The sequence below is a fragment of the Thermobia domestica genome, chromosome 1 (genome assembly GCF_964235325.1).
Source record: "Thermobia domestica chromosome 1, izTheDome1.hap1.1, whole genome shotgun sequence".
Lineage (NCBI taxonomy): Eukaryota > Metazoa > Arthropoda > Insecta > Zygentoma > Lepismatidae > Thermobia > Thermobia domestica.
Genome location: NC_137454.1, coordinates 220454570 through 220470193, shown reverse-complemented (window position 1 = coordinate 220470193; position 15624 = coordinate 220454570). Strand labels below are relative to the sequence as shown.

At 34.9% G+C, this 15624-nt stretch overlaps 1 protein-coding gene across 2 annotated transcripts in view; it reads right to left on the bottom strand.

The window, feature by feature from the left end:
- The window catches only part of LOC145694210 (heparan-alpha-glucosaminide N-acetyltransferase-like), a 93123-nt gene that overhangs the window by 32871 nt on the left and 44628 nt on the right, over positions 1–15624 (bottom strand). For both annotated transcript variants that reach the window (XM_081770330.1, XM_081770326.1), the window contains exons 3-6: positions 14462–14595; positions 12096–12232; positions 4044–4215; positions 2200–2307 (exon numbers count right to left, since the gene is read on the bottom strand). In XM_081770330.1, coding sequence (XP_081626456.1) covers positions 2200–2307; positions 4044–4215; positions 12096–12232; positions 14462–14595 — 551 coding nt within the window. The remainder of the gene's footprint in view (positions 1–2199; positions 2308–4043; positions 4216–12095; positions 12233–14461; positions 14596–15624) is intronic.

Below are 15624 nucleotides of genomic sequence, written 5' to 3'. Positions count from 1 at the left end.
TCATAATTAAAATTTAAAAGGCCTCGAAATTAATTGGGTTGAAATTCTAGTGAGAGTATGAAGTATGAAAAACAAATATAAGCAAAACACCTCTTCAGAAATTAGAAAATCTTAGTGTATATGTAATTCAAGAAACTACGAAATCTACTAGAAGTTTTTGAAATAACTGAAAAACAATGAGGAAAATTAACTGCGTAGAATGGAAAGACAAGAAAGAGTTGTTGAAAAGGAGATAGAAAACTTAACTCTTTACAAAGAGGAAAGAGAATAGAGATGAGCACGAGCGAGTTCTCTTTGAAACTCGAGTCGACTCGAAACACATCTGTGAGCTCGACTCGAGAACTCGGCTCGAAAATTTTCCTCCAACTCGACTTGAAACTCTACTCGAATTCGTCGAGTCGAGTCGAGCCAAAACGAGCCAATCGAGCTAAATCCTGTGTGTGTACCTTTAAGTACTCTCATCAAGTATCGTACATTGACAATATTATTATCAATGATACTACTACTACTGCTACTTCTTCTTCTTCTTCTTCTTCTTCTTCTTATTATTATTATTATTATTATTATTATTATTATTATTATTATTATTATTATTATTATAACACCATGTATAACCATGAAAGGTGGATGGTTTGTATCTGGACACTAAAAACTGGTTGAGCCGATCTCGGTTGTCGAGAAGTCGTCAGGTGGCAAGGACATCATTCACGAGGTTCTGCATTTGAGTTCAGCATGAACAAATACTCGGGTTCGAGGAAACAATTGTTAAAAGTTATAGGGCGCTAGCTAAACATACTCAGCCCGGGTCTAGGGTTGTAAACGGATCGAGCGGCTCGTCTCACAGCTCATTCACTATCGAGCTGAACCGAGAAGTGAGCCAAGCCAACAGCTCACCCAACCGAGCCAGCTCGAGCCGATGGCTCACCCCAACCGAGCCAGCTCGAGCCGATGGCTCACCCCAACCGAGCCGATTCGAGCCGCCGACTCAGTTCAGCCGAGTCGAACCGAGCTGATGGACACGTTTCAACGGAGCTGGCTTGAACCGAGTCGGTGGCTCATCCCAACCGAACCGGCTAAAGCTGTTCGCTCAGTTGAACCCAGCCGAGCCGGTTGACATCACCACCCGGGTTTCTGCTTCGGCTCACAAATTCGACCATGCAGTGTTTCAGCCTTGATGGTAAGAACTACAGTAGACCTACAGACAGTACAGTACCTATATTGGTGCTCCTGACATTTGAGGTTGTATCGTTATCGAGACGGGACGAGATGTGAGTATGTTCCCTGTTGTGAGCAACACTAAAAGTATTTCACATTACTGCTTACATTTCTCATGGCTTTTGCTTTCCAGTCTAATCAGGCCATGATTTCAAAACGAGTTAAAACAAGCTGAACGAGCGAGCCATTTATCAAACTCGACCTCAAAAACAGTGACTCAGCTCGGAACTCGACTCGAGAAAATTACCTTTGACCCCACTCGAAACTCGAGTCGAAGTCGAATCGAGTTTTAGCTCTACTCGTGCCCATCCCTAGAGGAGAACAAGCTATAAACACTTTCTAAATAGGAAGAAGAATTGGTTAGCACACAGATTGAGAAGAAATTCTAAGAAGCATGGCAGAAGGTATGTTAAAAGCAAAACACAACTGATTGAACTGATGGAAGGTGATTCCTATACCAGGACTACATATGTAAAGGTCCTAAGATATACATTAATCATATATTTTATCGAGAGCATAACATCCATTACAAGTCACACTATAAATGAACTTAAATCAATGTAACATAATTTTCACTCATTAGCAGATTCAAACAACTTTGCTCTTTTTGTTGACCATTTTTATTTAAAGATTTTCTTGAATAATAGAGCATTTCGGCTACGAAAATAAATACATGTTTGTTTGCAATCTTCAATGGAAAGCAGATCACTGAAAAACTTATTTCTTTTTTATTTAATGATTCAAACTTCTGGCTATTCAACAACGATAAACTATCTTGAGATGTACAGAATTATTCGAAGAATTTGTCAAAAATAAAATGAGTATCTCAAAAATACAAAATTTAATCACGAGACAAAATATGGGATTTTTAACTTTTGGAATGGAATTCAAAGAGAATTAAATTTTATATAATAGAAAACCTGTAATTCTGTATTATCTTGCAAATTTATATTGACGTGATACGATTCACCAATTGTTCCTTACCATGGAAACAGTAGATCAGCTACATGTAGACCGTTCCATGTTGCATGATCGAAAAACCAATAACCTCCAGCACCATCATTGACGAAAATCATCAGGATAATGCTGATACTATATAAGAGAGAATAAATTTTATTTCATAATTGTAATCCGTAATTGTATCAAAAAGTATGTGATATAACTCCACATAACTGTGATTCTCAAAATTTCTGACTCTATACCTTGCTTTGACGTGTAAAAAATCTTCCGCAATTCCTTGAAAGTATTCTCGGTGTAGCACAATTAATGTTAGAAATAAATATAAGCATAGCAATATGTTTCTTATTTCATCATGCTAGTGAAAGTGGTTTCTTGGATTAGCTAAACTTTTGGAAGCCAGCGACAATTCGGAAATAACTACTCGTACCTCCTTCTTCGCATTCAATTTACTCTTCCGAGCAAACTGATGCGAAAACGATTTAAAACATGGAAAACTTAATTGCACTATGACAATATTCCAAATTTTCAATGTTTCTAGAAAGTTAACGATAACTGAAATTTGGGATGTTTTCCAACATGTTTCAGAGACTATCATGTCTGAACCCTCCAGATAATAACGATGCAAAGTCTGAGATCCTCTGCCGTATAGAACGCTTCTGTTTTACCCCAGTTACATGCTAACCCTCAAATATAATCAAGAATACTAACTTAAGCAAGCCCTCAAAGCTGAAAATTATACCATATTAGCACTACAATAGAAGATTGCTTTCTAACACTATTAGTATAAAAAGAGAAAAAAGTGAAACTCAAAATTTTATAAAATACAGATTAAACATTAGAAACAAGTTAATGTACAACTAAATGTGTTAGGTTTCAAAATATGTCTCTCCTATTGCCATAAAAACACAGAGAACATTAAAAATATTAAAACAGTGTAAGTTTAAAGTTATACAAAATTGATATTTTTCGTCTAAAATGGTATTTGGAATATAGTAAATAGGCACTAAATGGCAAAAAAAGGCAAAATAGAACTGTTACTTTCTAGTATTTACACATATAGTTTTCATTTTCTATATAAAAAAGGCAAAATGAAACTTTGCACGCCCCCCCCCCCCAAATGACAATCAATAGTTCTAATACAGGTTCGATTCTCGTCAGTAAACTCAATGATGATAGAGGAACATGTTGAATGGATCTAGAAGGAAATGTAAAAACCTAGAGATATCATGTTATTAATCATTCTCACAGCATGGAGTCGAACCAGGGACACGCCGAACAGGAGCCGAACAGTCTATCACTGAACCATCGGCTATCCCTAGACCATTCAAAATTAAAATGATCAATATTATCAACTGGTAACTAATTTTAGCTACATTCAGGTAACCAAACAGCATGTGTGCTTTTGGTAGTCGAATCGAGTTCGATTCTCTATAGGGATAATTTTTGGTATTGACCCATCATCATGTAACAGCTATTTGATTTAACAGTTTTCTCCGCTGGTTTAGTGCTAGCGCGCTCGTGTTTGGTGCGAGTGGTCCCAGGTCAAATTCCCGGTGGGAAAGCAATGAACGCATTACAGTGGTTCGAATTCCATCTTAAACTGTAAATCCACGTTTCATATAGGCTGGGTGCTGAAAAGGGATGCTAAACTATAACAAACAATTGAATTAAGAAGAAGTGCATTCAGATTCAGGAAACCGAAAAACTGTTATGTATGCTAGTCCATGAGTCCATGGTCTTTCATAGGCTTGTTACCAGGGAGTATGTTATTATTATTATTATTATTATTATTATTATTATTATTATTATTATTATTATTATTATTATTATTATTATTATTATTATTATTATTATTATTTAAAACATACCCTCTAAATGTATCGAGTGATTTTACTCGTTTGCGTGCTGGAGCTGGTGGACACTCGTCTTCCTTAGCTTCACATGCTCCCACTCGTCTTCTTTTCGCTCTAGTAAAGATTTGCTGACCAGCGAAAACCGCAATTGCCAAACACAGGAAGAAGAAGAAACAAACCAATATTGCTGCAAAAAGAGAGATACTCATGAAACGTATACAATCAAGTTTGCTTTGCTTACCTAAACAATTAAATTGAAATGATTTACATCTTTATATAGTTTTCTTTGGATGTCTCATGACTTAAGTTGAAACTTTGTACAGAAACCAGCAAAAGTATCTACCTCCTAGATGCTCTAATTCCATTACTTGGGATCCAGATAATTCGCATTTGTGAGAAAACCTGGACAGATGCAACCCAACTTACACGTTTCTGTTACGAGTACTTCTTCTACTGCTATTACTACAAAGCAATTCACCATTTCAGATACGTTCCATATCAACAAAAAGAATTGAAATTGAATAATTAAAAACTTCATAAAATATGTAGCCAAGTCTCAACTTTCCAATAATAATAATAATAATAATAATAATAATAATAATAATAATAATAATAATAATAATAATAACGGAATAACAAAATTACAATACCAATAACGTAAACAATACCTTTCAATTAAGAAAAAATAATTGCCACAATGGGATTCGAACCCGAGTCTCTGCTATACAAGTTCTATGCTTTACCACTCTGTTAACAATTCATCATACAAAGATAAGAAAATAAACTAGTAGTTACGGAAGATAAAAATACAACTTTCTTTTTCTACATATGTTGATACAATTCAAAGAATGCGAAAATAATGTCTGCCGTCTTTTCTTGTTGGGAAATTAGATGTTAAAGTAAGGAACAATAGTAGTAATGTAAATCAGGACCTTCGTTAAAAATGATGAGGTAGCCTCAACTTAAAGAACGTTAGTGTTATTTTCCACCTTGACGAAATTCTATATAATTTGCTTTTTAGTTAAAGGAGGAAATCCTTCAGTAAGTCATTGTGACTATCACATAAGGAACGTCTCCTTATACGAACATTAGTATCTTGTGTATTTTTTACATGCAACGATTTTAACTAGTAATTAAACGCTTGCAGGGACATGGGTTTAGAAGTAAATGCAGAGAAAACTAAATACATGGAAGTGCGTCGGGACCGTAATACAGCAAATTATAGATGCCTTAAAATATTAAATAATACTTTTGATAAAGTGGATAGTTTCAAATATCTAGGATCAATATTAACAGAGGAAAATCATATTCACGGAGAAATTAAATGTCGAATAAAAGCAGGGAATTCGTGTTACTATTCGGTACAAAATCTCTTGTCGTCGCGAATTCTACCGAGGAATTTGAAGCTTAAAATATACAAAACGGTAATCATGCCTGTTGTTTTGTATGGCTGCGAAACATGGTCACTTACTCTGAGGGAAGAACATAGACTGAAAGTATTTGAGAACAAGATCCTGAGACGAATATTCGGACCCAAGAGGAACGGGAATTGGGAATGGCGGAAACTTCATAACGAGGAACTACATAATTTATATGGTTTACCCAACATTGTTAGGGTCGTGAAGTCTAGGAGGCTTAGGTGGGCGGGTCATGTAGCTAGAATGGAAGAAAGTAGAAACGCTTTCAAAGTCTTGACTGGAAGACCAATCGGAAAACGACTATTAGGAAGACCTAGGCGCAGATGGGAGGACAATATTAAGATGGATCTCGCAGAGATTGGAATACAAAGTAGAAACTGGATGCAGTTAGCTAAGGATAGAAGTCAGTGGAGAGCTTTTGTGAACGCGGCATTGAACCTCCGGGTTCCATAGGCCATAGAGTTAGTTAGTTTTTTAGTTAGTTAATAGTTTAGGTGGAAGAAGAAATGACGTGGTAGGTAAGTGGTTAGCGCAATGAACTTCTATTTAGCAGACCCGGTTCAATTCCCGGCCAGGTTCAAACTTTTTCAAATGTTTCAATATTAGTTTCAATGCACATTCAGTGTGGCAAGCAAGATCTTCTCCTCTCCAGAAAGAAAAAGGTGTTGGAATTAGAATTGGAGAAGGTCTGTGAATGGAGGCAATCATTTACAAACTTATTTCCAGCAGTTGTTCTAGATTTGATATTTTCATCTACTTTCAAACATTTTCTGATTCATGTATGGTAAGTATTTTTATTTCTCTGAACATACATTATATTAATACATTACATATACAGCAACACTGAGGATAATATGTAATGTTCATTGGGCAACACGCTCTGAACCATAGAGATTAATCTCAGAATGGAAAACTGTTTCGTACATCATCTACTTATAATTTTCCTTGGATGAAGATCTGACTCAGTGCTACCAACTGTTGTCAGTGCCGAGAAAAGCTACGTGTAAGTTAGGTTGCATCTGTCCAGGCGTTCTCACAACTGCAAATTACCTGCACCCCAAGTAATGGGGTTAGAGCACTTAGGGGGAGATACTTTTGCTGGTGGCTGTACTATGTAACGAGACATTTGGTTGTGGAAGTGGATTTTAATGGCACACGCTGGAGACGATATCCTTTTTCAAAGAATTTCCTATTTCTTTTAACATAAGAATGTTAGTGTTTACAATTATTTTGCTATTCAACTTTACTAGAAGTTTTCTTGTGATACTTAATAACAACCAGAATATACGAGGCGGATCAATATAGAATGCACAACAATTTATATGGAAGAAAGGGTAATAATAGGGAACACATGAAGAATGTATCCATTATAAAGACTGATATTAAAACTACTTTTCAACATAGCCACTAAGTCTCTCAGCTCATTTCTCCCATCGTAGCACAAGTTTCAAAATACCCTGCTCAGAGACGTCTGTCTTTTAGGCATCTGATAACAAGCAATTTAACTTCGCTATTGGAATTCAAACTTTGACGGGTGAAGACTTTCTTCAACGGGCCAAAAAGATTATAACCGGAAGGTGTCAGATCAGGACTGTATAGGACGTACTCAAGAATATTCAACCCAAACATATGAGCTTCTCACGAATAAGAGCAGCGACGTGGGAGCGTCCATTGTCATGAATGAATCCAACACTAACGTTAGGATGTTTGTCATGAAACTCACAATACAACTTTACTAATGTTATTTCACACGTGTCAGAAAATCCGCCAGTAAACCTCTTGCATATCCCAGAATACAGTCACTAATATTGTTTTCACAGATTGAGTTACTATGAATTTCATCTTTAGCAGGGAATTGCAGCTGCGTCAAGTGGTCCAGGCATGTCATCATTCGCTGGGCTTATGGACATCTTTGACACCTCAGTGTGATGAACACATCATACACTATACCGTACGAAATGCTGAACATGTTCGACAAGTTCAAAGATGGATTTGCCGGTCATTACGAATTGCCCCTTCAATGGTTGTGGCATTCTGTTCGCTTGCCGTTGTTACTGGACGCAATGGCACGTGGCAAATTCGCAAGGTTCACATTACTACTGTTAAAATTATTTAAATATTTTTCTGTTGTTATTCGAATATCCAAATGTTCGTTTTCGATATTCGAACAATTATTCGAATAATGAAAATTCAGCCATTCGAATAATGAATTATTCTAATTTTAACAGCACTGCTTCAGACGACCGCTTTCAAAGAATTTGCATCACCTGAAAATCGATTCCTGTTAGATTCAGGAAACTTAAATGCCAATCACAATGTTATGACATACTCCACTCCACCTTCCCCATACATTTCTCTTGATTTTTTTTCTGCATTTGAAATTTGTGTCCCAATTTATAATTTTTGTATAGCATTTTCAACAGCAACAGAAATGGAAACAATTTATTTATTTTAATGTTTCAGTAAAAACGAAATAAAAAATAAACAATTTTGTGTATAACAAACACGTACGATAATGAAAGCAAAATGGACTGTAATTGGCTGAGATGGTACAGTGAAACCTGTCTATGTTGGCCACCATCGGTTCTACTGAAGAGTGATTAAATTAGACAAATGGCCAACTTACAGAAAATGAGTGTTATTGGTAAATTTTTAGAATAGGATTTCTAATATTACTTGATTGTAAAATTTTAATTAGCAATGGCACGACAGCTACTTTTAAAATAATGTATATGGAGTATTTATAACAATATACAGTGCTAGACAAAATTACTACAGTATGTTTAATACATGTATTTTTTTTAATTTTATTTTTATTTATTTATTTATTTATTTATTTAATTTATTTATTTATTTTGCACATATGCACATCCTAATTTTGTAGTTAACTACCTCTTGTTAATGAGCTGTAAGTGTTTCCCTCAGAGCAAAATATGTTTTGAGAAGATCTTAATGAAATTTATATATCAAAACCTCCGCTACCTTTCGATAAGCCAAGTGCCAATAGTTGACAATTGAGATGGTTAGCTTTAACCTTGAGGATTTTCCGGAATTGCTAAAGCTCCCCACTGATGAAAGAAGCCGATATAGCTTATGGTTTTACCAAAACAGACAGGGTAAACAAATACGTACAAGCATTTTTTGAACTCCTGCATATGCTCTTTCTTACTCACACCTTCCTTCACCACCTCTTTATCAGGGTAATGTCTGGCCATTGATCTCCAAGAACGAGTCATGGGAATCCATTCTTCTTTGTGTCCAGTCACAAATAAAGAACATCCGCCTCTCGTATGGGAATACGAAAGAGTTAAGAAAAATAACGAAATGGTATTGTTATTCGTTATGTTGAAAAGGCTTGTTCCATCTTCCTTCACTTAACATCAGCTTTCATACGATAATCTACTTGAACCCCTCTCCCATTTCAACATTTTGAGTTGGACCCCATTTGGGATCCTGCGAGGTATCCTGGAACATTTTTTTTTACTTTGAATCATTATACTTTTGAAATAATGACTTATCTGTGTTTTTGTTTTTACACCTATCCCACCGTTTCAGATTCGTAAGAGTGGTCATAGACTTTGCAATGAAGATTGTGTTGATATTTTGCCCCACCACTATTTTGCACAGGCTTATCGTAGAGTCGTAACTTGATTTATCTTCTTTCATTTAACACCAACTTTTATACGATATGCAAGTTGGCCCCCTTTCCATTTAAAACTTTTGAGTTGGACCCTGTCTGGGACCCTGCGGGGGACCCTGGGACAATTTATTTAACTTTGATAGGTTGTATTTTTGAAATGATGAAAGACGAGTTTTTCTGTTTTCATATCTGTCTCATCGTTTCAGATTTTTCGGGGTTGCAACAGACTTTATGAAAACGCATAAAGATTTTAATAAAAATGAGTAAAGTTTTGCCCCCACGTGGAATGCATGGTACCTCCCCAATTTTGGCAATCGGTTTCGATCATTCCTTGACCCAAGCTTTCAGGAAATATATATACATCATCCCCACTTTGTGGGTTCAGGTTCAAGTATATCCCGGGTAAGAAGCGATCCTGTTTTTTCCATATATTCCTGCCTGGGACAGAACGTGAGGCAAATTTGTTTCTAAATGCCCTTTGCGTAGCAAAAACAGATTCCGTTCTCAAAAAACTTTTAACAATAAACTCATGTTGCTCCAAAGAGTACACTATTCTCTTTGTGTCTTGATCATACTCAGACAGTAGCACATAACTATACAGCACAATTCCCAATACAACGGCCCAGTTTCCTGTTTATTATTGATATTGGCGAAATTACAATCTAACGAGGAAAATTCAAGTCTCGACACTGCACTGCACATCATTCCAATTGTAAAGCTAGGTTGCCATGTTACAAGAATTTTATAGCTGTCATTAAAAAAATTTTGAAGCCCAATCTTTGTATTTACTCTTTATACATTAAACTTTCTGAAAGCAAGCAGCACTGCATTCTAGCGGACAAGTTTCCACTCCCCGTTCAAAAGAATCCGTCGTTTCGGAAGCGGCGAAACTGGTTTTCTCTTTATGTCAGCGCGAGGGCGATAGCAAGTAGCAAGCAAGACGTCCCAGAAAGTTGCACATTGTTCAACTCCTTGCAAGATGGAAAGAATGTTTTATGACCCTTTCAAGACTATGTGTACATGCTGAAATATGGTAGGGTTTCAAGATTTTTTTATGACAGCTATAAGTTCTTCTAACATGGCAATCCCCTTTAAGATACACTGGAGAATATTTGCTGTTTTTCTTGAGCGTGGCCGATATTACCCCGGATGAATTTAAACAAGTAAACATAGTCTCATCAATCTCCCATCCTTCCTTGATCATTTGCCACAAAAAGCATTAACATCAGACTTCAGTTTGAAATTCTAGGCCCAAATGAAATCCATGAGTTTAAAAAAATCACCCTAAACCTATGCAGATGTATCATTTATGAACTCCTTACCCAAAACTTGAAACAATAGAAGGACAGGAGAGGGAATACTACTTAAGTCCCGTATATTCGGTAGTTATCTCATTTTCGAAAAGTAAACTGAGATCTTGTATTTCCAAAGCCCATTAAGACGCTTCATTTCAATACACTATACACTGTACTCGTAAATGCATGTCTTCTTGTAAAATTAGCTTAGTTTGATAATAAATAAGGATCATACGATCATAAAAATAACACAAGTAAAACGTCACTGTTACTCGTATTGTATTTTTAATTTTCCATAAGAGTTAATGACTGTGTAGCTTGAATTTAATCTGTGGCAAAAACTCTCTTTCGTTTAACTTAGAGATGAGAAAAACGAGAAAACTTTAGAACGAAAATACGTAATCCACACAGTATATCTAAACATAATTGAAACAAAAAAAAAAAAAAAAAAAAAAAAAACGACGGTTGGTCAAAATTTCCTTTTTCTGCGATTTTTTAAAAAATTTTCTTTGTAAACGAGTGAATGCACAAACAATTCTAACCAGTAGTAATATAATTAAGCAACTTTTGAAAAATTACACAGTATGGAAGAATTTTGTAGTACTACGTCTTCAGAAAAGAAACTTACAATATATAGATTAATTTACTAAAATCCATCTGGAATCTGTATATATTTACCTTAAACTGGAATATTGCTACACAAATGCTTAGACTTCTATTTACAGCATTATTTCACATCATACCTACTTTGGTAGGGAAATACTCTTGCAGAATATTTTATTGTTTAGCTAGTATTTCTGTATGATAAACCCACGCTCTGAGAGCCATTACTGCATAATTATAATCAAGAGCATCGATCCTGGTGTGCCAGAGAGGCCCAGGCCCCCTCAAAGCTCATGTGGGCCACCTCATTGTATTTGTGAATATCCAATATTTGGCATAATTTGAATGCAATTAGTCTTAAAATCCTCATATATATGTCGTCTGCATCTGTATGCTCCCCTCCAAATTTACAGAGAAATCGGCGTCCTTGGTTATCATTGCAATGTCTCAGTGACTGCTATATTAGAGATAAGCAGAAACGGAGCTAGAATGATAAATGAGGAGCAACGAATTATTAAGCTAAAATTTGGAGAACAAAGTGATGGAATATGTTGATAGAACTCAAAATACTTACCACGAAGTGAAGGCTATAGGAGATAGAGTAGGCCTATTTTGAGGGATTTTAGCCCTCACTATCTTTAACGAATACTATTATTAATGCAGATAATACATTCAAAATATAATTTTGGATCTTTTTCCAATTCTTCTCACTTGTCAAATCTATTTTTCTTTTTCAATAATTATACTTACAAGTAGGCTATATACCAAAATGGTAGTTCTATTGTTCAGTCAGAACATACCATTTTAAGTAGTACTGTTTTCAGACGGGTAGAAGGCAAGGGCGCCCATTTTGTGGTTTCCAAGGGGGGGGGGCAAGTATAAGCGACGTTTCAAAAATAGTTTCAAATTTTGCTCTAACTAATGTAAAAATTCTATTGGATTTTCGATATTCTGAAGTACAATTTCTTCTAAGGGGCGAGCGCCCCACCTTGCCCCCCCTGATGGGCGCCCTTGGTAGAAGATTTCATGCGCTGTATTATTTAAGGATATTTTCATGCTACAGAGCGTGTGGTTCAATAAATTAGTAAATTTAAGAAAGGAATTAACTTACGTAAATATATGTTGACAGGTTTTTTCGCTTCGTGGAAATCACAGAGATATGTTCCGCTGAAAAAATCGGTTGTAACTCTCAAATCATAAACACCGAACTCCCCCATGTCTGTTGGTATCTCACAAGCTATATTGCGACTGCAAAAAAGAGCAGGCAATTGGCATAATTAAGCAATAAGTATCAGAAACAACAAACTTATTACAAAAACAGCAAACTTAATTATCTATATCAATGGTTCTCAAACTTTTCGATAACGCGGATCCCCTGTTCATTTGGAAAGTGATCTGCAGAGCCCCTTTCTATGCTCTCTGAAATTTCGCATGGTATTAAACAAATGTACGAATTAGAATTACCACTGACAAGAAAAAGATTTTTAAAAATAATAAAATAAGTAATTTATTCTAAAGATACATGATTATTTCCTAGTGAAGGAAATTTCAATTGAAATTACAGTAATTTTCAAAACTGAAAATCAAATTTAGTAAAGTGGGAAAATGTTTAAATTTACGAACGTAGGTATAATTTCAAATTACTTTCTTTTTAGTAACTGAAAAAATTATTCTTGCATAACAGCTGTGAGTTCCATTTTATTACAACACATTTCAATTTTTAGGCGTCGCGGACCTCCCTGGCTACGTCCCACAGACCCCACTTTGAGAACTACTGATCTAAATCAATATCGCATGAATAAGAAATGAAAGTTTTAGTCCATCGGCGTTGTGGTCATACGACTCTTTATTTGTACTGTGTATAATTCGCAGAATGTGCAGTTGCATTTCAGCAATTAATTGCAAGGTTACAGGCTGTTTAACTATGTGATAATTATTTCCTATTTTACTTGAATAATAGTGGCACTGATGTTAAGAGTGCCACTATTATTTCAATTGGACAGCAATGCCTGTTATGTCGAAAAATAAATAAATAACTATATTGGGTTGACAACACTGTTAAAAAAGAGTATTTAGTATTTTTATTTTTTTACATTATACATCTGCAATAAACTATGACTATTATGTCCTATATAAGAAATACAATACTAATAATTATTAACGCTTGATGCGTTCTTTATACCCATGACTGAATTCGATCCTACAAGTAAGAAGTAGTGTTCATCCACACTCTACTCAAAGAAAATTATAAACTTCCTATTTATGAAGCAAAAAAATAGGTGTTATTTATTGTATTCTATTACCATAAATGTCACAAGTTACTAATGCAAGTAAATAATAGTATAGGCTTGAAACTAGTTCTGCGAGTAATGGTTCTATAGGGAAAGTATTATCATTATATTTTTAAATTTTTTTTAGTCGTATTCTCGAAAACAAAAGCCATACACCGAACGCATTCGATCGGGATCAAAACTTGACACGGTGGTAGACGACATGGTCGCTCAAAGTGGAGGGCAGGGTGGGGTCCAGGCCCTTTTGGCTCTCGAAAATGTACTAAATTTCTTAAAATTTTCATAATACAAATAAAAAGTACCAAACGTAATATAACAACTAGGGAGATGAGCTCCCCCTAGAAAAAATTCTTCGGGCGCGCATGATAAACGATTGTGTTATACAAACGTGTGAAGTATTATGATGTACAGGCTTCTAGTTCATAAGTTATGCACAAAGTTCTAAATCAATTCACTGGCCATAATAAAACATAACAAATATATAGCAATTAAAAACCAGACTTGCTGCAAAAATAAAATACGTAAAATGAATGACGATTTTATACGACTTGAAGTGTATTTCAAATGTAATACTAATATATATATATATATATATATATATATATATATATATATATATATATATATATATATATATATATATATATATATATATATATATATATATATATATACTTCTATCATCCTGAGTCTTCTGATTCTTTTTGTATCTTTGCTGGTTATTCCTAGCATTAATTTATCCACACTTTGTTGTGTAGTCTGAATGGGTAACATGGGTAGTTGTGTAACATGTAAATACATTCACTGAAATTTTCTGTTTCAAACATATCAGTCTTTTTTACTTTCCACTATGAAGCTGGTTCTTTTGAATGTATTAAAGTATAGTTTAATTTCTTATTTAATGCTACCATCACATAGAAATATTCTGCACCGGAGATAAGATTTTCCTTGTATTGTTAGCTATTACAATTTTGAGGGGGGGAAATAACCGAAATGCAGAAATAATCAAAATACATTTCTTAAATTAAATCAGTTATTATAGAAAAGTTATTCATCTATTCAACAAATTATTTGGATACGTAAATAAGAGAAATAAATACAAACTCATAATTTTAAAATATAACATTTTATACTTAATTCTCAACATCATTATAAGGTTTTGTGTTTATTTGTTCTATTGGTTTACCTGTCATGATGATCAGGTGATGTCTGTCCTTCATGCTCAGTTAGTAACCTAAATGTTGTTCTTCGTCTTGTAGAGTATTTGAGTACTTGATTTCTCGTCTGCGCTACAATTGTTCCTACTAAACTGTACGGACACTGGAATATACAAGAAGGTAATTATTTCAATGGTATTTAGGATTTTTTTAAAAACGTGATATATATACATGTTTTTAAGCGTAAAGTTTCTGAGAGATAGGCTAATTGTGATTGTTTTCAGCAGTGAGTTGTATGAGATGTTGAGTATAAAGTCTAAAATACACATACTTTAACCAGAAATCGAACCCTCTGATCTCTTTAACCAAAGACAAGAAGACCAACCATTTAACTAGCTGAACTACTTAGCACTGTATTAATCAGTAGTATGGGCATATTATGGCTCACTCGGCGCTGACTGGGTGAGAAACGTCAAGTGAACTAATCCCTCTTGATTTTAGCATGGATGCCTTCGTTCACGTACAAATTCTTGGAGGGCTACATAGGACCACCCCTTTAAATTTTGGAAATTGCCAAATTTAAAAATTTAGTATGGCAGTATAAGACCAGGGTATGCAGCTCTGTGTGCTTTGTTGGTTCATCTCGTTCCCTTTTATGGGTAAAAAACTACCAAAAATGTAAATTTCGGAGGCATTTTTAATCTATTTTATCCTCTTTGATGAAGTTGTGTTGCCTTATATAGTTATAAGGTTGACTATAGTTGCTTATTCTCTTTCATAGGAAAGGGTACATTGATGCTCCCATCTTAAATTTTGGGAGGGGTACATAGGACCACCAATAAATTTGGAAATTGTCAAAAAATAAAAATTGGTAAATGTTTGCTAGGAAACAAATACATAGCTTTGTAATTTTGGTTCTGATAGTGTACTGTTACAGATTTACAGTGGAATCCTGATAATCCGAACACGTTTAATCCGAACATCCGGTTAATCTGAACAGGTCCGGAAGGAAAATATTTTTAATTATTATTATTTTTACTTTTACGTGGCGAAAATGCGCAGTTTTATGAGATTAATAACTAAAGGGATGAAAATCGGTGCATGTTTTCGTAGTAAGCAATGTAAACTTTCGTTAAATACTGTTCTTTTTCCTTTAATACCTGTATTTAGGCCTTAAGCCACATTACGACAA